Source organism: Furipterus horrens, unplaced genomic scaffold (assembly GCF_987537825.1).
Source record: "Furipterus horrens unplaced genomic scaffold, mFurHor1.1.pri manual_scaffold_6, whole genome shotgun sequence".
NCBI classification, from domain to species: Eukaryota; Metazoa; Chordata; class Mammalia; order Chiroptera; family Furipteridae; genus Furipterus; species Furipterus horrens.
Window position 1 is genome coordinate 23691529 of NW_028327176.1, and position 23867 is coordinate 23715395.

At 34.9% G+C, this 23867-nt stretch overlaps 1 protein-coding gene across 1 annotated transcript in view; it reads right to left on the reverse strand.

Moving 5' to 3' along the window:
- Window positions 1-290: 290 nt before the first annotated feature.
- The window catches only part of HNRNPLL (heterogeneous nuclear ribonucleoprotein L like), a 38587-nt gene continuing 15010 nt past the window's right edge, over window positions 291-23867 (reverse strand). Inside the window, exons 3-13 of the mRNA XM_090281174.1 lie at window positions 22856-23093; window positions 21388-21468; window positions 19883-19984; window positions 19724-19796; window positions 15539-15610; window positions 10114-10331; window positions 6748-6869; window positions 5836-6037; window positions 4767-4824; window positions 4583-4681; window positions 291-1348 (exon numbers count right to left, since the gene is read on the reverse strand). Of these exons, the coding sequence (XP_090137300.1) occupies window positions 1293-1348; window positions 4583-4681; window positions 4767-4824; window positions 5836-6037; window positions 6748-6869; window positions 10114-10331; window positions 15539-15610; window positions 19724-19796; window positions 19883-19984; window positions 21388-21468; window positions 22856-23093 (1321 nt within the window). The 3' untranslated portion in view covers window positions 291-1292. The remainder of the gene's footprint in view (window positions 1349-4582; window positions 4682-4766; window positions 4825-5835; window positions 6038-6747; window positions 6870-10113; window positions 10332-15538; window positions 15611-19723; window positions 19797-19882; window positions 19985-21387; window positions 21469-22855; window positions 23094-23867) is intronic.

Below are 23867 nucleotides of genomic sequence, written 5' to 3' on the forward strand. Positions count from 1 at the left end.
AAAATTTAAAAATAAAGCTTTTTAGGAAAGATCTAAATGGAACTTCTATATGGAAATTTTTAAAGGTCTCAAGATCACAAAACTACTATTGCCAACTGTAGGCTTCAGTTACACTCTCCTCTTTTTTAAAGATGAAAATAAAATTACTGTATCAGTTTTCTATTATAAAAAGCTGTGAACTTGATAGAAGTGTGCTGTAGTCTCTTAATCCTATATTTCGTACTTACATCTTACTTGCCTATATATGAGATATATTATTTTCCAAATAAAGGGAAAAAAAAAAACAGATCCACTGGGAGAAAGAATGTTTAATAAATGGTGTTCAAACAAATAGCTATCTGTTTGGAATAAAAATAAAATTAGATCCTTATACCTTGCACCATATAGAAAAATACATATATTACTGATGGATTCAAGAGTAAAAAATAAAAATGCAAGTACCCAAAATTCTACATACAATTTTAGGGGGTTCACAGACTCCCTAAAGCCCATCCATGAATCTCAGATTATCTAGAAGAGAAACTGTTAATCATAATGTCTATTAAAATCTCAATGCCAAATACTAGACATGTTTTCAAGATCAAGCTACATGCAACCAATAATGATGAACACATTAACTTATTGTTGTAACTTTATAAAATCTCCAAACTGGAACTAGAAACAGAGGCATGTCAATACAAATGGACAATGACCTAAAAAAAATACACCTATTTCAATAAGTTTGAGTGCATACTGTACAAGTGTATCCATGTCTGTTAGTCTTTCAGAAATATAAAATCAGCTAAATCTGTAGTACTTAAAATTTAATGTGTAATGTTATTCTCTAAGTTGATTAAAATACTTAATAAATACAAGTTATGTTTTTATGAATAACTGCAATGTACTTAAAACATCTAAACATATAATAGGAATTCTATAATATTAAAATGCAATACTTTCACCTGCATTACTCCCACACACAATGGAAAAATACTTGCAGATAATCAGCATTAAGAATGCAAATATATTTTCACTGTGGAAGAAAAATAATGATTAGAAATCATATATTTGAGTAATCTACATGGAAGCTGTAGATAGTCTACATTATGACATTCTATTTTAAAATGAAAACAATTCAATATGTAAGTTTACAACAAATTTACTCAAGGCAAAATATTTGTTTATTACATAACAGGATCATACGTCAAAATAAGCAAGGCAACATTAGATCAACCATTTTAGATTTTTTAAATGAAGTATAGCTTTAAAACTATAATAAAGGTGAACATAAATTCTAACATGCTCTTCTCTTCTTATAAATGGGATGATGTAGAAAAGCAAAGCTTCAATGTATAGGGATTGGAACCATCTGTAAACATTAAAAAACAAAGTTAATAGTTCACTTCTTCAAACTTTCAAGATTACCTTGAATTAGCAGAGTAAATTATTGTATCTTTTTTATAGTATTAGAAGCAGGAATATAAAGAAGAACTTCTATGTAAGGTTAAGAGGAAGATTACTTTTGTTCATATCTACTAGTAGGTAAGCTCCATAAAGTCAGAAACTTTGTCTATTACTATTTCCCTGCTGTTATAAACATTATCTAACACACAGAATTAATCATTGCAGATAGATAGTATCAGGATTAGGCTTAAGTCCATGTGCAAAAAGCTCACTTTGCAGAAAAGATCACCAATGGTAATTCCTCAATAAAAACCAATTCAAATATGGCTTGGGAAGTGGGATAAGACTGGAATGCATAGGAAGATATCAATAAGCTGAAAGAAATTTTAAGAAATCTAGTATTAAATCTCTGATCAACAGGGCATGTAAATTCTAAATTTTTAAAAAAAATTGTATATAATCCACAAAAATACTTCCATTTCATGCACTTTTTCTCTAACGTTTCAGTCCAAGCAGAGATAACTCTTCATCAATTGATTATGCAAATAAACAATTGTTATCTTTTTTTTTTTTTTTTTAATGCTCACTGAAGGACATGCTTATTTATCTTAAGAGGAGAAAGGAAACATCAATTTGTTGCTGTTCATTCACACCCCAACTGGGGACTGAATCCGCAACCCGGGCATGTGCCCTAACCAGGAAATGGACCCATGACCTTTTGGTCTATAGAACGACTCTCCACTAAGGGAGCCACACTGACCAGGGCCAATTCTGATATCTTAATGTACCAGAATTGTAGTTGTAAGAGCTGTAGCTTCTTAAGGGGAAAAAAAAAATTATGTAAAGAAAAAAACATATATATAAACAAGTATTTGCAAGACAATGCAGAGGATAAAACAAAAATAACTGTACCTGTCTCCAAGGAGTTTACAATTCATACACTACCTTGAATATATCTCAAATGTGCATGTAATTTTAAAGTCTCTTAAAACTTTCTATCAAAAATTAAGTCTGACTCACTACTTAAAATTTACTTTTGTGACTAAAGGTAAAAATGGGAAGTATTCCTACTTACTGATTTAACTTTTTATTTAAAAATATGTTCAAACATAAAAGAACATGTAGGGAGGAATAATACACCCTCACACATCTATCACCTCACCTCAATAACTGTCAATGTTTGGCAGTCCTACTTATCTACCGACCTACCCTCCATACACTTTGGGGGGGCTAAAATATTTTAAAGCAAATCCACACATCCTTCACTGTGTATTTTTTCTTCCTTAACTACCATTCATTACCACATCTAATAAAATTAATAATAACTTTTCTCTTATTATTTAGAAAAATAAAGTTTTAACACACTTTAGACCCAGGATCAACATAAACTGCACAGCACACAGCTCCAGGAGATAAATAGCTTGCATAGTAAAACGAGGCCTTTACGCAATGCAGAGAAGAAACAGTGATGATTTCACTTGATACACATTCTTTTTAAAAATAGAAAGTCTGACTACACTCTCGCTACAAGTGTTGGGCAATGGGTGTGTTCATTTACCACAAGAATGTAAACTGGTGCAACCTTTTAAAAGAGCAATCTAACAACATTTACCAAAATATACAGCTTAATGCCCTCCACTACTAGGAAATTGCCCCGCAAGTACAAAAAGTGCAACTGTAAGGACATATATTACAGAAATAGAAATAACAGCTGGAAACAACTAGGGATCATCAGTGTAGAAATGGATAAATCAAACAAATTGTGTTATATCTCTACTACGATTAGTTACTCTGCAAACGCTTTTAAAAAAAGGGAGGGGGCTCCTGGCTGGTGGGGCTCAGTGGATTGAGCGCCAAACCTGCGGACCAAAAGGTTGTCGGTTTGATTCCCAGTCAGGGCACATACCTGGGTTGCGGGCTGGGTCCCCAGTTGAGAGGCAACCAATCAATGTTTCTCTCGCGCATCGATGATTTTTTCCCTCTTTCTCCCTCCTTTCCCTCTCTTTAAAAATAAATAAGTAAATTCTTTTTAAAAAAGGTAGCTCTGCATGTGCTCATACAGAAATAGCTCCAAGATATAAAGTGAAAACAGCAAGGCACAGAACAGTGTGTACAGAGGAACCACTCTAAGTTTCAAAATGTACACATAATATATATTTACACTGGGAGGGGGAATAAAAGGAAGAGACAAAAGGTTAGAAGGTGTAGAAAGCTTTAAATTCCATTTTATAGCTTCATGTACTGTTTTGAGTTTTTTTAGCCATATACATGCATTGCTTTTCTCTAAGAAGATCAACAGGTACTGTGAGGTATTGCAGAAACCAGCGTCCAAGATGGCTCCAATGATCCCTACCTCCTGGCATTCACAGCCCTGTAGTCCCTGTCCACACTGTACCATTGCTGGTCTGTGTGACCACAAGAACACAGCTTGTAAGTGACGTTACGTCATTTCCAATATTAGGTTATCAAAGACACTGTGGTTTCTGTTTTGGTCCTTTGCTCCTATCCCTCGCGGATCACTCACTCTGAAGGAAGCCAGTGACCAGGAAATGGACAACATGGCTTGACTGGGCCTGCAAACACCCACGAGAGAGCTTGGAAGTGGATTCCTAATCCCCAGTCAAGAATACAAATGACTGCAGAGCCAGACAACAGTTTCACTGCAAGCTCATGAGAGACTCTGAGCCAAAACTTCCCAGCTAAACTGTACACAGATTACTGACCCTCAGCAATAGTAAGATAAAGTTTGCTGGGTTTTTATTTTAATCCTCACACAAGGACAATTTTTCATTGCTTTTAGAGAGAGATTAAGGGAGACAAACATTGGTGTGAGAGAGAAACATCAATTGCCTCCTGCATACTCCCAGACAGGGGCACGTACACGCCTGGCCTGGGGACCAAACCTGCAACCTAGATTGTGCCCTTACCAGGAACCAAACTCTCAACCTTTTGGCTATGCTCCAACCAATTTAACCACACCAGCCAGGGCAACGTGTGCTGTTTTAAGGTGTTACTGTTGGAATAATCTGTTGCACAGCAACACATAACTAATACTCAGAGTATCTGGGTTGTGGGATTTATACGCCTTTTTTTTCTTTGTACTTCTATTTTTTTTAAAGCCAATAAATGTTATTTTTAAATTATTGTCAATGCTTCTGATGGTACCTCCCATTGAAAAATTATGACACATTTTACTTACTTGGAACTCTTATCTGGTAGTGATTCAGTGCTGTAAGGGCTTCTACTGCATCAGTCTTGCATTCCCACTCTAACAGCCCAGAAAGCGTTTTGGCAGAAGCTAAAACAAAGAACCGTAAATCCAGTTGTTATTTGCTTGTCATCAACGTAATCAGAAAACATAAGAAAAAGGGAAGTGCACTTACGTTTTGCATCAAACACTTTATATTTGATGAATGTAAGAACTTCATGGTCATTACACAACTGTTAAAGGAATGTGGCACTCCATTAAAAATATGGCCAAAGTAAGATTTCTACTTTTTTTGAACAAAACAAACTTTATGGTAGCTTTTAAGTTCTGAGCCTGGCATGAATGAATTAAATAAAATATCTTTTTAGATTAATACGCTACATGAGAAAAGCAATTAAAACCACAGATCTATAACTGAAATACATATTCTCAGAGTTGACCAGAAATTACTGGTTGACCAATAGGAATGGAATTCTAGAAAATTAACTCTTTCTGAAGCATTTCCTACAGTTAGGGAAAAAGGCAGGGATATATGAAATTTTGTTATGGCTAAGAATTAAAAACACAGTAATACAACTTTCTGAATTCAGGAGTAAGAGTATTTCATTCTAATTCCAACTCTCAAAAAGACTGCGCCACAAACCAAAAATAAACAATGAAGAACAGAGGTCAGAGGAGTATAATGGACAAAGGATAAACTATATTAATAAAATACCAAACAACGGAATACTAATACAGTATTCCCTCACTTATTGTGGATATTATGTTCTAGCCCCCCGCGCCCGCAATAGGTGAAAATCCGTGAAGTAGGAACCTTAAATTTATTTTAGTATTTATATATATTTTTAAAGCTTTATAAACCCTTCCCACACACTTACAAACCATTGCCAGCCCCTTATTAACCTTTCCCACTCCCCATTAACCTTTTCCACACTTTTATAAACACTATTTATGTTCTTAAACATATTCTACACTCTTAAACCTACATAACTTTAACAACATATGTATACAGTACCGCAAAATCCCGCGATATAGTGAAAAATCCACGATAAATAATTAAATATAATATTTTTTAAAATCCCGTGATACAGTGAGGCCGCGATAGGTGAACGGTGATATAGAGAGGGACGACTATAATATCAAAAGCAGATGAATGGAGCAAGACTTTAAAGTGAGGTTAAAATATGACCTATTTTAAAACAGAAAATAGGAACATTTCACACAATTTGTATTTCAGTGCCTACCTTCGTGAAGGTCTCTTCTGTGACACACAGTGGAACATTGTAATAATGCAGCACACACGAGGGGGGCTGGATTATGTTCTTAGATGCCTGGCCAGCACTTGTAAAGCGATTATTTTTGCTCATTGCAAAATCCTTGTAGCTACTTGTACCATCCTCCAGCTCAAAGATCTGACTTGGAACAACTGAATGTTGTTTAGACACACTGAAAATTGAAAAGGAAAAAGGTACAGAACATACCTTGTTAGATAAAAAGCAACATAGCCCTGGCTGGTGTGGCTCAGTGGACTGAGCGCTGGCCTGCAAACCAAAGGGTCGCTGGTTCAATTCCCAGTCAGGGCACATGCCTGGGTTATGGACCAGGTCCCCAGTTGGGGGCACTCAAGAGGCAACCACACATTGATGTTTCTCTCTCTCTCTTTCTCCCTCCCTTCCCCTCTCTAAAAATAAGATAAATAAAATATTTTTTTTAAAAAAGCATAATGGCAGTCTTAAAATATTAACCTATTTCCCTGCATCAACCTTAACAAAAAAGGACATATGTAGCTTTTTAAACAGGTTAAATTTTTAATATTTTAAACATTTAAATATTTAAATTTAGTTTGAGTTCAATCACTCATATTTTAGACATCAATTAGAAAAATCTATTGAATATATTCTCACCTTAGAAAACTTGAACATAAAATGTGCCCATTTTAACATGCTGTTTTATAATTATAAAACTAAAAACTAGGCATAGATAAGCTAAATCTGATTACATAACCGTAATACTCCATCTAAAATGACAACACCATAGTTGTTAGTATCAGATGTGCCCTCAGTTACACTAAAATATTCTGAAATTGAAATTAATGTCTTTAATAAAAAGAATAAAGATTTCAAAATATTTTTAAATTTACCACTTAAGATATTTACCAAACATTAAGTCTTTTCCCAAATAATTTGACGTTGTTAAGGTGTGTGACCGCTCTTTCTACAGCATATTCGTCACCCATTTCTACCAGTGCTGTACCAGGGATAGTCTTCATAAATTTTACCTGTAAATACAAAAATTCCCAAAAGCTAACTATTTAATTCCCTTTTATAGTAGCAGAATTACTAAAAGATAATATGGTTTAAGTGGTTATGTCAAATACAGAAGAACGCCTGGAATCTTAAACTTTATTCTGAGGTGCTATATTAGACACTCTTAACTCATATAAAAATTCAATAACGTTAAAAAGGAAGACTATAATTATATTGTATAGCACATTGAAGAAGAGCACAGACTTTCCCTGGCCCTGTTATTTATTAACTGTGTGACCTAGGGCAACTTACTTCACATCCCTGAGCCTCAGACTTTCCTGTAACATGGAGACAACAACATCTGACAGGACTCATCAATATTTATTCATTCAACAGATATTTATTAATTGCCTAATATATTTTTTAAAGATTTTATTTATTTATTTTAGAGAGTGGGGAAGGGAAGGAGAGAGGGAAAGAAACATTTGCAAGAGAAACCTCGATCAACTGCATCTCATACACCCCCACTCCCGGGGACCTGACCTGCATCCCACGCATGTGCCCTGACTGGGAATCAAACCTGCAACCTTCCAGTTCACAGGCCGGCACTCGGTCCACTGAGCCACATCACCAGTGCCAATTGCCTAACGTTTTGAATAAGCACTGTGCGAGGCACGGGGGATTTAATGGTGAACATAATAGACATGGTTTTTTTGAAGTTTATGTCCTTACAAGATAGGTCAGAAATTTAAAAGTAAGTTATATTTACCAATATCCCAAGTGCTGTTACAGCAATATATAAAATCCTATATAAGAAAGAATACAAGGCCCTGGTCAGGTAGCTCAGTTGGTTAGAGCATTGTCTTGATATGCCAAGGTTATAGGTTTGATCCCTGGTCAGGGCATATACAGGAAGCAACCAATAAATGGATAAATAAGTGGAACAACAAATCAGGATTTCTCTCTCTCTTACTCCTCTCTAGAATCAATATACAAAATTAAAAAATCATTGAAAGGAAAAAAATAATAATACCAGGTGGCCTCAAGACAATGCTGCCTGTACAAAGACTGGTGCAAGTTAGGGGCAGTTTAAAAAACAGGCAATACTTCACAAGATTTCATGGTATCTTGGGCAGAGGCCACATTATCCTCTTATATTATTCCAATTCTAATATAAATGCTATAAGGGTTAGATGAGATAAAGTATGAAAATTACTTGGCATACTGATTTTCCTACCCTTCAGAAAGTCCATAAATGGCTATTAAATACTATCAACGTCCAGTACATCTTGAACATACTTATCAGTGAACTTCAAAGGAATATTGGGAATGTACTTACACATCAAATGCAACATAGCATTTATATCCACCACCGCAACTGTCAATTTTAATGGGCTATCCTAGCATTTTTATACACCTGTACTTGAACAAAACTCAGCTATAGCAGGATTTCTCAGTTTTATTTTAAATTGTCTTCTTTTGGGCAAAATTTCTCTCCCTTGATTAAATCCAATAACATCCTACAAATCTAATGTGAATAAATATATATGTCAAGTATGTATTTCTTGTGCTGGTAAATCTTTTAAAAGAAGTTAGGAAAAAGTTATATATAGCTATTTTAAGGATTATAATGACCTGAGTTTAATGTATCATAATGTATCATTTAAAATATTTAAAAATATTTGGATGTGGAGTGAGAGAAACTAGAATTGTTCAAACAGCATATAAGAAAACTTAGACAAAGTAATTTGGGTTTCTAACTCATGAGATAATTAGTTCATTGCACAAAAGACAAAGCTCTTCTAAAGATGTTCATTAAACTGCCTGATTCTGATTACCTACAAATGTGAAAAGCACAAAAAGAAAAGTAATACTATGTAAGGTTAAAATATATGTTAAAGCCCATTTAGTTATCAAGCATGAGGCTCCTTCACCTTAACTGAACAACCAAGTACTAAGAAAAACATCTGCATGAAAAAATCTGAACTCTTCTTCCCAATATTGTTAAATCTGTCCTGTGTGGTCTTGGCTAGTTATATAAATAGATATATCTCATATATTATTCCCTAGACCAAATGTAAATTTTTTTTTTAATGTGGTAAAATAGTTATGTTGAGGAAATTCTCATTTCAGAGATTTTCCAAGGTGCTTCCTCAACTCAAGGAGGCTATAGAATTAAGTTAAGAACTAAGTGTACTAAGAAACTCACATACTGATACTTCTTGTTGTGAAAACAGGGAAAATGTCATTACTACAATGTTGAAAATCAAATTGGCAAGCATATCGAACAATTTCTCCAGTAAATTTTCAATGATGCTTTCAAAATTGTTTTAACATCTATTTTGTAAGAGGGACTATCCTAAGTATTTGTGAGATAACCAATGAACAGAACATCACAAATCTGGAGAAACCAGAGTTAGCTGGTGAAAATAAAGTTACAATTTTAAAGATCTTCAAAATATTTTTAACTTAAATGTTTTCCTTCTTTTTGAGTATAAGCCTCTGGACAGAAAGTTCTGGACAAATTCTATCAAAGTGGGTCAGTTTCAAACACTGCTGGAGCTAAAAGCACATTGTTCCTCAGAAGATACAGGAACGCTAGCATTTGGGAGGCAAGTATATAAATCTAGACAGAACTCTCCTAAAACTCATGACCTGAAGCCAAACCTTGAGACATACTTATATATACATAGTTCCATGAAAGTAACTGCTATTTCAAATTCCAGTTTAACATGTTAAATGCTAGAATCTCTTGCCCTGGCTGTGAGCTCAGTGGGTTGGGCGTCATCCCATAAACGGAAAGGTCGCTGGCTCGATTCCAGGTCTGAGCGCATACCAAGGCCTCCAGCTGGGGACACATGAGAGGCAACCAATCGATGTTTCTCTCGCACATCCATGTTTCTTTCTCTACCTCTCTTTCTCCTTCCCCACCCCTCTCTCCAAAAATAAACAAACATCTTTTAAATGCTAGAATCTCTTCGAAGTAATTTTAAAAAATAATAAGATTTATGCCTGTAATACTCCAGTAATTGATTAAACTGTCTTAGACTTCTATCTATATTACTTAAAAAGTATTTTTAGTACCAATAACCTACACTGATCACTTACCAACAAAAAATAATTTCTAGAGTTCCTACCTAATGAATTTTTAGCTCATGTGGGTTACTACTAAAAAAACTTGAACGTTCTTATTCAAGGAGAAAACATATTTGCTGCCTTTTCAGATTTTCCTATATTATCTTAGCAAAAAATATATATATATAAAATAAAACTTACCTTTTCAATATTGCCATATAAGCAAAATAGGTTGAAGACTCTTGAACAATTCATTTTTAGTGGGTGTAACCCACTAACCATCACAACTGAGCCAGAGGGATTGCCTCCATGCATGTAAGAGGAAGAAGCCTGTGGCAATGGATATGCAACAAGCTCAGGTGTATCCCGAGAGCCCATTCTGTAACGACTTGGTAAAGGCAATAACGGACCGTGCGATCCTATAAAAATGATCAAAAAAGAAAAAAAAAACACAATGTTAGCAAATACAATATATACCATGCAAAAAATAAACTCTTAATATAACTTAGTCTAACAGATGTCCAAAGAAACTCAAATGTGTGAATGTTCAAATTTAACCTGTGGGAATTAATAAAACCTACATTTATTTGGACCAGATCCAATATACACTGGCCTGCATTTTAAGTTTATATATTTAAAAAACAAAAGTTTAACAAAAACAGGTATACAAGATCAGGCCATAGATAGAGAGGGAGAAATCCATGTGAACTTTGGGCCACTATATATGCATTATACCTCAAGTTTTTAAAAAATACCTTCTGCCAATGTCTTTTGGAAGTAATACAATAACATATACAGTAAAATCTAGAAAACTATCTCTATACAGATATAACAAAAAGAACATCTTTAGTTCCACTGAGAAGTTGTCTCCTTTAAATATAATTTATTATAATGCATTTTCAGTTTAGTAGTTTATTCCAATTCTGATTCAGGTAACTAAAACCACAGAGTTAGTTAATTATCACACCTATTCAGAGGTGTCATTATTCAGCAACCTCATTTCTCACAATATCAAGAGGCAGAAGAAAAAGCCTGAGTACTTGAACCTGTTGTCACAAGAAACACAGAAAAATCTCTCTCTTATGCTGAGAATCCTTAAGAATCAACCTGCTAACTTTTGAGTAGTTCTGAACAACTTCACCTCGTTTTCCAATCCACAGATTAGAAGTAACAAGAAAAAGCAAGCTACAGTAAATGAAATAGACAGGAATGAGCGAGTCTGGAGAAACTGCTAAACCACAAGTAGGCACAGGGCACATTTACAGCAAGAAGAGGCATAAGCACTCAGAAGAGGCAACTAAGCTGGAGACAAGTAGCTCAGAAACATAAACCTACACATCCTAGGCGCTCTTGAGTTAGTGATTATAGAACCATACTCTGGGATTCATGCAAAGGTCCTCTTGATGCGCAAGAAACCAATCCAAAATCCCAAGTCCTTTCCTCGTTTCTCGAAAAGAGTATATTCATAACAAAACAGCACTATATATAATGCTACTGACTCATTTTATGTAAGGCGAAGGGACACACTAATGACGCTTTACTATTATCCACTAAGTAAGTTACTGAGAACTACTGTATTTTGGTATTACAGCATGCTATTAGAGCTTCTGTGGTCTCCAAATTCAGTACTCGGTGGTCTAAATATAGCTGCCATTCATAACAAAACAGCACTACTACCATGGAGCACATGCAAACAGGATGAATTCCTGCAATTTTATAGAGCAGCGATTCTCAACTGGTGTGCCGCAGAGTTTTTTAACATGCGATACTTCACTTTCAAAAATTTATGTTTATTGATTTTAGGGAAAGGAAGGGAGAGAGGGATTAGAACATCAATGTAAAAGAGAAACATTGACTGGTTGCCTCCCATACATGCCCCCACCAATGATCAAATCCACAACCTGGATATGTACCCCAACCGGGAATTGAACCCCCAACCTTTTGGTGTATGGGACGCTGCTTCAGCTAACAGAGCCACACTGGCCACATCGCAATACCTGACTCTTCAGTCAGAGCCACTGACCTCTTTTCCCTTAGGCTGTCAAATTAAAAAATGACAACGGCCAATACAATAGCCATCTAGTGTGAATGAATCAAAATTATACCTATTTTGTCAGATTGCCAAAAAATATATTTCTGGTGTGCTGCATATGTGCCATGAGATAAAAAAAAAAGGTGAAAAATCACTGTTATAGAGGAATCCTTTATCACTGCATCATCAGTGTTGCCTTAAACTGGTCATGGTTTTCAACGGCTCTTCTTGTTGGTAATTGGTAGTTATCTAAACAACCAATATAGATTATGGGGAGTTACTTGTTAGTACTACACATATTTTGGCCTCTAAAATACAGTGGAGTCATATACCAATGATTCTTATCCCAATTGCAAAAGTATATATACATATTATACTGCACCACTCCCCCCACCATTTGCTTGTACAGTAATGACACTTGACTATTATTACTAAATTTTCTTTTCCATACAAAATGGGAAGTTTTATGTTAGATGGGCAGTAGCAACCTTCCACTCTGCTTAAGTTGGCCAAGGAACAAAACCTTTCAGATCTACTGCCATCTTTGACTATCAAATTTACTGCAAGAGTGTAACTAATGTTTATAATTATGATCTTGAGCCATCAGGATTAAATTATGTTACCTGTAGAACTTAATTTGTTACCTATATTGTCTAAGAAAACAAGGGAAAAAGAGAAGCTTGTAAAAGCTTTCTCGTCGTCGTCGGCAGCCGTCCGTCTCGAGAGACGATGGTGTAGCTTCTTAAGAGTCTATCTGCACCGCCGAGAATGGCTGTGCAGTCCGACTCGGGAGTGACACGGTACCTGTCTCCTCCCGTGTTCCGTCTCGAGAGACGATGGTGTAGCTTCTTAAGAGTCTATCTGCACCGCCAAGAATGGCTGTGCAGTCCGACTCGGGAGTGACACAGTATCTGTCTCCTCCCGTGTTGAATCGACATCTTGCGATGACGCTGGAGTGTCCTCTCCAGTGAAGCTGAAGCTACAGAGCCTGGGCAGGGTGATATGGAGGGTCTGCTGTTGCCCATGCTTTCTACACCAAACAGTTCATGCAAAAAAGTTTGGGTGCTTAAAAAACTAATGCTTTAGGTAGTATTTTTTCACATGCTACATAAATGGCATTATGAACATTTTGAAGGCACTTCCCATCTTTGATATTCTAAAATCTTTGGTCCAGGAACCATATCCAAATATACCTGCAATTAGTATACAAACTTTTCTTGGGCTCACAGCAAAAAAATTCTGTATATTTATTTTTGCACTTTTCAAATATAAGGGCTTCTACCAATTCATCTCATAGGGCTGAGCTTCCCAAATCAAAAGTTAAAGAATTCTAAAAGCACAGATTTATATTGTTATACTACATTAAATAATAAATTTACTCTAATTCAATAAATAAACCATTTTGATTCCCTCTTTCTTACATATCGACATAAAGGAAAAGCCATGCGTGATATGGCAAAAAATGCAAATAAACCTGTTTTGCTGAACTGCTAAACCTAAGGGATACAACTGTGATTTCCTGTATCTGTAAAAATTCACTAGCTCCCTCCCATCTTCTGTGTCTCTCCCCAATTTCCTCACCTTCTCTCTGTCTTTATTCATCTCTCTCTCCTCAACCCTCTGCCCTCCTACACCCTGTTCTGCTTTCCCTAGAAAGTAGCATTATCCTCAGGCTTAAGGGTTTTAATGAAGACAGCTCGGAATGGACTCCCCTATACAACCCTATACAACCCACCACAACCATTCCTCTTCAGCAGGACTGTCCAGAGCCTGAAAGATCCCTACTTAACAACCATCATCCTGCCCTGGCTGGGTAGTTCAATTGGTTAGAGCATCGTCCCAATACTCCAAGGTTGCAGGTCCCACCCCCGGTCAGGGCACACACAGGAAGCAACCAATGAATGCATAAATAAGTGGAATAACAAATTGATATTTCTTTCCCTTTCTCCCTTTCTCTAAAATCAGTAATAATAAAAATTATCACTTTAGAGAATTTTGCACCTCCTCTCTTATGTTTTAAAATTTATACACACACACACACACATACAAGCACTCTAAATAAATTAGGGCATAAACTGACAAAGCATTTTACAATAGGCTTTTAAAAAATATATGAAGTTCTTCTAGGGCATATAACATATTTTTGTTCATACAATTTTTCAATAAGATATATTTTATAAAGGAAGGAAAGCCTGAAAAATCACACTGAGAAAATAGTCTGTGTCCACACTTTATAGCAGAGTTCTTTGTCCTTCATTTAATCGTTCACAGATTTTTCTAGCCTGCTTTGGCAAAACATTTAACCAATTTTAGCCTTCGGCTGGCGCCCACGGCACAGTCACTACTCCACAACCACACTACAAACTTCTGACCAGCAGTTCGTCGGTGGCCCTCCACTATGCGCAGCACAGCAGGCGCCTGGTAAACACTTTACTGCAGTGTCAGGCCTATCCATTTGACCACTTTTAATGTTTACTCTGTTAAAAACACTAAGATAAATTATGAAAGAACACTCTCTTAAAATGACAGTAAGTAATAAGATTTTCATTCCATTAATATAGACCCCACTTAATGTTTTGACGTAACACATTGTTTTAATTTCTTCTTCCATATAGACTATTATAGAAACTTGAACAAACACAGGAGCACACGCATAATAAATCGCTGGGTTTCAAAAAAGACAATGAGGAATAAAGTAAAGCCCACAGCTAAGAATGGTCATCAAACATGTAAGCAATTTGAAAATATTTCAGACAACAGGCAACACCAGAGACTCTGATTATGAATCCCAAAGTATGACATAGCAATTTGTCTTCTACTTCTTTAAATGGCACTGGACTTCAACTTTAAACCACAGAATAATAGATGGGGTCAATAATTAATGCTTTTTAAAAACTAAAAAATATTTAAAACCACAGAATCTATAACCAGTTAAAAATCTTATCAATAACTATTCTCAAGGTCTATTCACAAGGACAACAACCTGATGCCTAACTCCTTCCTGTGGAAAAATATTATTCTAGGTTTCATCATCTTACCAACACAGCAAACATTAAAACTAAAGAAATTTTAAAAGAGGAATTAAATAAAAACCAATTTCATGAAAACCAAAATAACAACTGTAGAACAAAAATAATTAAAGATCTAACCAGAACACGTTTCCTTTTCAACAAATACCCTGTTCTTCCTGACTTTTTTACTCAAAATTCCTCTCTGCTCCTAATTGCCAGAATGGACAAAAATACACGTACTGCAATAGCACTTCTTTCTGGTCCTCTAACAGAGCCAGAGCCAACTACTAATCAAAACAAAGACAAGACTAAACAAAACAAAACAAAAGATAACAATATTTAAAAAGCTTTCAAACCCCCAACCAATAGCTTTCATTTATCTCAAGGATTATATGATATATCAATATCCTAAAAAAACAGATTTGGACAACTCCTCGGGAGTACATTGTAAGGGACTGATCTCATATAAACCAAATCAGGTGAGCAGGAAAAACAGAAACAAGAAATGAGGCATTCTTCATAAGAAATGCAAAAATGCTAATAGTTCATCTATACTACCTTCCTTCTGCCTTGACAAACTTACCATAGCCATCATGTCTAAACGAAGAAGGGTGTTCTCCCAAAATGGCTTGTCTCTGGCGACCCTTTCCTCTATCTGACACAAAAGTAGAAACATGGTTTTAACAATTTTGACCCAAGTACTTAACAGAGTTCTCACATGGGAAAACCCATTCAAAACATCCATTACAATTCATTAAAAAAAAAAAAAAAGATACCTGGTTAACTTTAAACATCCATTCATATCCATTTTAAATACAAACACCAAAAGTTTAAGAAAATAATTCTATCTAACAAACTCCACTTGACTTGAAAATATCTTTTTGGCAAATGCCAAATACAATCACACTTTCAAATTTAAGAGAAGAATGGATACTTTTCAGAAAGTAAATGTACACAATGCTAGAGTTTGACACTGTACAGAAGTTTTTACCAATACATGTCTTTAAAACAAGCTTTAAGTGCAGTACTTTTGAAAGACAGTACCTGAATCATACTATTAGCTTCAACAGCAACACATTTTCAAAGTGGGCTTCTTTCAAGAAGTTCAGCATAAGCCAACAACAACCTGTATTACATGGTTTCACAATCAGTAAACACAGAGTATTTTGTATGTATATACACATATTTACAAACACCTATGGACTCGAGAGCTGGAAATTTGCACATCACTGGCCCAGATTATATCATGGATTGGTCATTGTGTATAGATCTTAACACCAGGCAGGACTATGAGCACCCCCAAAATTTAAATATGCCAAGATGAAGCTAACCAAGGGGGCTACATTATTGGATGAAAGTACTACAATACTCCTAAGACCTTTTTATTTTAGCTACATTTTCAGGGAAGATATGCCAATTTTCCCAAATATAATTTGAGACTTCAATAAAAAGTGACTTCTAAGTTTCTAAAACAGCCCTTCCTATGTTGGTTAGTAAGTTTTAAAATTCATTGTATAAACTGTTAGAAAGTTTGCTGATCAAATTAGTGACCAGTAAGATTTTTTTAATGTATCTTAAGAGTCTGGTCACTCTGATCTTTGAAAATTCAAAGAGAGAGGCTTCCTTAGTCACCGTAGGTAACTAAGACTACCTTAGTTACCTAAACAAATGAGGTTTATGGGAGATGAGAAATACTTTAATATTCACTTTAGTCTCGAGAAGTAGCATTTTAATTACCTATTCCAAGTAATCACAACATTGATAGGGACCTAGGAAATCATCTAGTTCAACTTGTATTCAGTGAATAAATTCTTTTTACATCATCCCAATGAGTTGGGACCATGTAGCCTCTGCTTCCCCACTACTTTCCCTTACATTTTCAGTTAGTCCTAAATCATCAGGAAATAAATTTTTATATTATGTAAAAATTAGTCCTCTACCCATATTCTACCACATTTGGGACCTCACAGACTTAGTCTTTCTCCAAAACCCTTCCAAGTTCTGAAAAGCTACTATGATCCTCCCTCCGTTTCCCCAAAGTCATTTCTTCTCCAGTCTGAATATTCAGTTTCTTCTTCCCATTACAAGGCTCCCAGCATCATCATTCCAATCTCACTCCTTTTGAATCGATCCAATCTGCTAATGTACTCTGCTCATGTGCCACTATTTAAGTATCCCACCAAGCACTAAATACAACTCTTTATCTGATCTAGGAACCTTAATAAAACCACCTCCTCTTCAAGATTCAGTCTTATCGATACAGTAAACAGTATGCTATCAAGGGAAAGAGCACTAGATTGGGAATCAGAAAACCCTCCACTTAACCACTCATTTGCTTTACAATCACAGAAACAATCTTCATTCACAAAATGAAGGCGTTAGGGTAGATGATCTCCAAGGTTTCTTCCAGCCAGAGTCTCATTATCAATAATTCTCTTTATTTGAAGCATTCCCTAACTAATATAAGGTCACGTAAAATAGAAGAACTGTTCAGAAGAATAAAGACACTGAACACACCAGTCCATAAACAGTGGTTTGTAACCTCTCCTGAATTCATCTGAAACCTGATGGAAGCTATCTATGGGCCTTCTCCACCAAAAGATACATATATAAAGCATTCTTTTTGGTAGAAAAAGTTACAATTCAATATCAACTTGAGTAGAAGCTGAAGTCACTACAAAAATAAAAACAAACTGCTATAGTCTTGCCAGACAAATATCTACCTATAAGGAATTAGAAACAAAAATTCTTTTCCTGTGAAAGCATAAACAACTAAAATTCTGCTCAACTCCCTTTAATTATACTTCACTATTTAAATATCTACCTTTCACATTTCTAAACTTTTCTGTTAATTCCTTGCATGAAAAACTAATGTAAGCTGGCTTTGTGTAAACTTTAGACCTTTTTTTAAAAAATACTATTAAAACACTACTAAAATAAGAAGCATGTCCATAAATGTTTTAAGAGACACTATGAGATATGTAACCAAAATCACTATCTCGAATAAGTAAAAACAAACAAAAAAGAAACCCTGAGTGTTCACTGACTAACTGTCATATGACAGAAGTGAGAGATTTCTCATCAACCACTTGCTCTGTTGTTTGAGTACTAAGGCTTTGTTTTCTCATACTGTATCCAGCTGTACCAAGCCTATACCAAGCAGATTTCTGAGTAGTGAAAATCCGGGGTCCAGCCAAAGCTGCATTACAAAACAAGTCTGTTTGTAACCCCATACACAAGGCAAGATGATTTCCTAAGAATTGACAGTTAAAGGTGCCAATCATACAAAAGTCCTAAATAAATAAACATGCAAAGAACAAGTGCATTGTATTGTTTTCTTTGGGCAAGAATATATGCACTTACAGAGCCCCTACTGCCCAAGATATTCTGGATGCCATAAAAATTTTTCCTAGTTTATTCAATTTGACAGATACGCTCATCTTGGTGAATTTTCCCAACATATGGTTCCAATGCTGATATTGTAGTTGAGATGTAGCCAATATTGCAGCCCCCTTGTTTTTACAAGATCCACATTTTAATCTGTATATTCCAAAATTGCCACACATTGAGTTGAACAATTCTATCAATAAAATCTATGCTCATGAAATCTAGCATTTATAGGTTATAGGTGAAAATGTATCCCAAATAAACTGCTCTTACTTTCAGATTTATCAAGTTTAAATAGATTCTACCTTGAACAGACATGTTATTTTCACCTCCATTTGAAATGTCAAAATTTCTAGTTATACAAAGTAACATGAGTGATAATCTTAAATTGTTACAAAAAGTAACAACTTATAAACAATCACTTTACAAAAATCAAACCACACAGAAAATCATCTTTTACATATAACGTACCTTTTCATTATATTATTCTATTCAATAACCACACTTGAGGGAGAAGAAAAACCTTAAGTGCAGCAAGTGTGCACCTTTCTAATCCTTTTATTTTTAATATCTGTGTGGATCAGTTGAGCATTATCAGTTCCCAAGACCTGGAGATGAATTGGCCCTGGTTATCTGCCAATTAACAACTTGAATCTAAGCTGCAAACAGTTACAGTAATGGGCATTAAGATTTACAACATTGTAGATAAAGGCTAGTATTTGTTAGTGAAAAGTCTTAAATTCTACAACTGAAACCTTAAGGGAAATCAGACCAATATATACAGACAACTCGAATAAATGGGCACAGTCTATCATGGTGTTCATTCCATGCAAGTCTGAAGTACTGTTAAGTGTCCACCTTTAGAAACTTGGGTGATGGTGCATGCAGTATGCAGTCAAGGTGAATTGCAAGTCTGAGTTTTTCAGAGGGCTTTTTGCTGATGCCGATGTTGTGCATGATGAAGTGTAGAGTCAGCCTGCTGGAGTCCTCTATCCTTCTTAATGCCTCGTCCAGCGTGGGGGACAAGTCCTTTCCATAGAGAAGCAGTGTGCAAGTCTGAAGTTTGTAAGGAATATTCTGAATCAGTTTCCTCTCCTCCAAAGAGAGAGAGCTGCTTGGAGAAATGCAAGTCCTTGAACTGCGGGCGTGCTTGTATGTGTGGGCTCCTTTGTTGAACTACATATAATAACTCAGTACATACCAGTAGGGGGCACTAACGTTCAAGGTTATTTTCCAGCATTGCATGGCCTTTCGCAACAAAAGCATTCGCCAACAAGATTTTCATTGGAATGAACTAGCTCATCTCAGGAAAAAGGAATCTAACTGCATGTAAAAATTTTCAGCAGATGTAAGGACATTGTAAAATGCATAAAATACTTACCTCGTCTTCCCAAATATGGTTTAGTGTAGTCCCAACTGTCATTGTCATTCCTAATAACATTTAGACGAGTTGGCTGTTAAGATTAAAAAGAAAGTAAGTTCAAATTGTACATCCAAAGCATGAATATTGCTTTGGTGAAGTGTTGGAAAAAATATTTACCCTTGCATATTCGATTTTTAGTGTGCAACATCCGGCATATATATCTGCTCCATTGAGTGCTGCTTTAGCTTTCTGGGCACAAAGGACCGATTCAAACATAAGCTCTATTAAGGAAATTTGGTTTAAGATGTCCAATATTAATCATTATTCAATCCCTAAGGAAAGGACTTAAAAAATTAGAAGTAACTTTCATTTCTGAAGACACTTAAACAAAATTTCTAGATGAATTTCAGTAGGGGATTTTATTTTTAAGATCAACAGTACCATTGTAAGGTATGTAAATGTCTAATTACTATGTTGTACACCTGAAACTAATATAATATTGTATGTCAACTGTACAGGATCAACGATATAAAAAATACACCATAATACAATCAATATGTCTACACATTCATCCTTCTTGGAAGACAGAGGGGGAAGGAAGCATGGTCACATTCCCCAGCAAAGGAGAGCTTGCCATCTTGAAACAGGAAATACTTTACTCTTAACATTACGAAGAACCAAAATAGTACAAAACAAACATTTAATTTTTATATATTTCTGAAAAGGCAGGGTTTTATAATCATGTACCTATCTTCACTGTGTTGGGTTTTTTAAAATTACTTGTCTATGATTCTTTCCAACAAAATAAAATCAAACCACAAAAGCAGTTAAAAAAAAAAAAAAAAGAAAAAACACCTTGCCAAAATTAAGCACCATTAAGAGTTTGCTATACATCCCTACCCTTCTCTATACATTCTATATATATGTTAGGGTTTAAAAAAAATTATTATTATTTTAAATGGGACTGTATTATACTATTTGTATTTTGCAACTTACTCTTTTTAACTCAACATATAACAAATTTATAGAAGTAATTCTTACATAAACCATGATCATCTAAGATTCAAAAAAGAAAGGTAAGAAAGATTCTATTGATTCTAAAGTTTTGGTACTACCAATTGATTTATTTTTATTTTTAAAAAGATTTTATTTATTTATTTATTTTTAGAGAGGGGAAGAGAGGGAGAAAGAGGGGAAGAGAAATAGACATTCGAGAGAAACATTGATTGATTGCCTCTCACACACCCCCAAGTGGGGACCTGGCCTGCAAACCAGGCATGTGCCCTGACTGGGAATCGAACCAGCCACCTTTCAGTTCACAGGCTGGTGCTCAATCCACCAAGCCACACCAGCCAAGGCCCAAATGATTTATTTTAAGAAGAGATTTAGAAACATTCATTCAAGATAAAGTTCAAAAAGGTACGATTATACATATTATAAAGTAGTGTGATTTTTTCTTGCAATGAACAGGCAAAACACAGTTAAGATGAAGCACTAGATTGTTTTATGATAGCAAGCAAAATTATTTGTAGGTACTGCAGTTTCATTTTTTAAATCTAAGAAAAATAGACTGGAGGGAATACAAACCCCTTTCTAGAAATGTTTATGCAGAAAAAATAAGGTCTATGTTACACAGCATTCATACATATCAATTAAAAAATTACAAATAAAGGATATTCAACCATTGCTTGTATCCCATTTCTCTTGAATATAACAATACGTTGTACTTTTCCAACAGGGTTGCATACAGTATATAAAACATCCTAAGAAAGAGAAAATAAAATTTCTTCACATTTTATATTTGGAAAAACATTACACTGATTTCTTTTACTTAAAAAAAAAGAAAAAGTCAAGATGTCACTTCTGTTAATTACTAATTAACTTTTAAAAATTGTTACACTTCAATAAATCTAAAGTTATTCCCTCACCTACACAATATCCACACATTAGAGAAGTTCCAATGAAATATTTGAAAAGCACTGTTACCTATTTGATCCCTAAAAGTTGAATCCTCAATTTTTATTTTCCTAACAGGTGACTAAACTACTAACGATATACAAGAACAATTAATACTAGAACTTTAATCAATTAATTTGTTGTTTTCTAAATGTAATGCTAAAATGGTTCACATTATAGCCACTTGAATTATGGTAATAAATATTTATTAAGAGGTAGTAGAACAACTTGGTATCCATTTTTCAAGGGACAATGGCTATTCAGAAAAGACCCAGGGAAGATCATTTATACATGATATCAAACAAGATGTCTGAATCATCTCAGAGAATCTAAATATCCTCTCAGGAACAATTCTTCAACTTTCAAGAAATTTCTTGAATACCTACAATTACAAAACTGCACCATTAGGTACTTAGGGATACAATAATAAACAAACCAGAGCAGTTGCACTAGATTAAGTTATATTCTTTTCCCCCAAAGACCAAATATTTTAACTATTATCAACACTATATATTAATGTCTATAAATATTATAGATGTCAAATTAAAGCATAAGATACTATTTAAATTTATGTCCCAATATCATATACTCTTACTAGAAATGATACCACTAATTGAAGTTTCCCTTACTACAGTATTCTTTTCATTACAAAAATCAAGTGTCTGTCACTAAGCTTATTGAGCTTATTGTGAAACAGCATGTGATTATAAAGTAGAGCACTCAACTGGTCCATAACATGAATCCTTCTTACCATTCTACTAATATCACTGTTTTAAAGGGTGAAGCAGGGAATTTAAGTAAGTCAGGCCAGTTTTTAACAAGCTATATCAAAAGACCTTATAATAATGACGTATGCATCTTACTATGCTGTAGGAGTCTGTCATTGCCTAGTAGATACTTCTGATAAATGTGCTGGCATGAGTGAGAGAGTTCTTAGATCATTTCCCACAAGTCTGTCTAATCTCTTATTAGAAACAGTTAACACTGATGCTTTAAATGTGCTTATTTAATTATGACAACTGTGCTTCTGAACATTTTAGTATCAGTGCTCACCATTTCTTTGTTCATTAAACTTAATAGTCAAAATTAAGATTCATTTTAATAATTCTAAAAACAGCCACTATATGTTAAGTCAATCAAGCAGCAAATTCCAAAATCACTTTTAATTTAGTTTGTCATATTAAAAATCCATACCACTGTAATTGGATAAAGGGGATTCTGAATTGATAATAGAAGAACTTTGTTGCCTCCTGATGGATCATCAGTATTTCCTGGCCGAGTGATCCTTTTGCTGGTAGAATAATTGAAAAAAGCCTGTTGGCCAGCAATGTACACAGGTTCATCTGCAGCAAATGTCACACATTCTTTGGCGCTGTCTATGTTCTCGAATTCCACCAGAGCTTGCCGTTTAAACGGCATCATCATCACATAGCTGGAAGGGAGGATAAAAGCAGACTTAAAAAAAAAGTGTCAAATCATACAGATTAGTGTTCTTTACCTGTATCCAAAGTTAGTCAACTCTTAAATCATCTGAATTAATTGTGCTGTATCAGGTAAATGGTTCATATTTGAAAACATCCTCCTGTGACTGAAAGCTTATCCATTTCATGCCTTCCTCAGGGACAATTTTCTGTTATAAGTTAGTAATGACACTACCCAGTTCATTCCTCAGGCTGCCACTCCCAAGTAGTATTAGAAAATATCCAGATACGGAAACCAACAGTGATAAAGCTCAACAGAAGTTTAGCAGATGGGACCCCTAAAATCAGAAACCACTATCTCTACTGATTTTTCCAAATAAATAAGTTCCCACACTAATAACTGACTATACTTCCATTTATCTTACTAAAAAGAGAACCAAAGATAAAAAAAAAAGCAATTGCAAACTGGCCAAATTTCATACCAGTATTTTCCTTCAAAATATTTTCCAATATTAAAGGATATGAAAAGATATTCACTAGAATATGGCAATCATGGCTGCCTATGGGCAAGAAGGTATTTACTTTTCACTATGTTCTTTTGGGGGAAGGAATATATTTTAATATATAAAATTAAAAATAAGGAAATGAAAGAAAGGAGGGAAGAGAGAAATCAGAGCATGTGGATCACAACAGGGGAAACAACATGTCCTCTATTCACAGAAACAAGAACCTTCAAAATGTATTTTAAAAACATGTAACATGTTTTTTTATAACAGTAGAAGGCT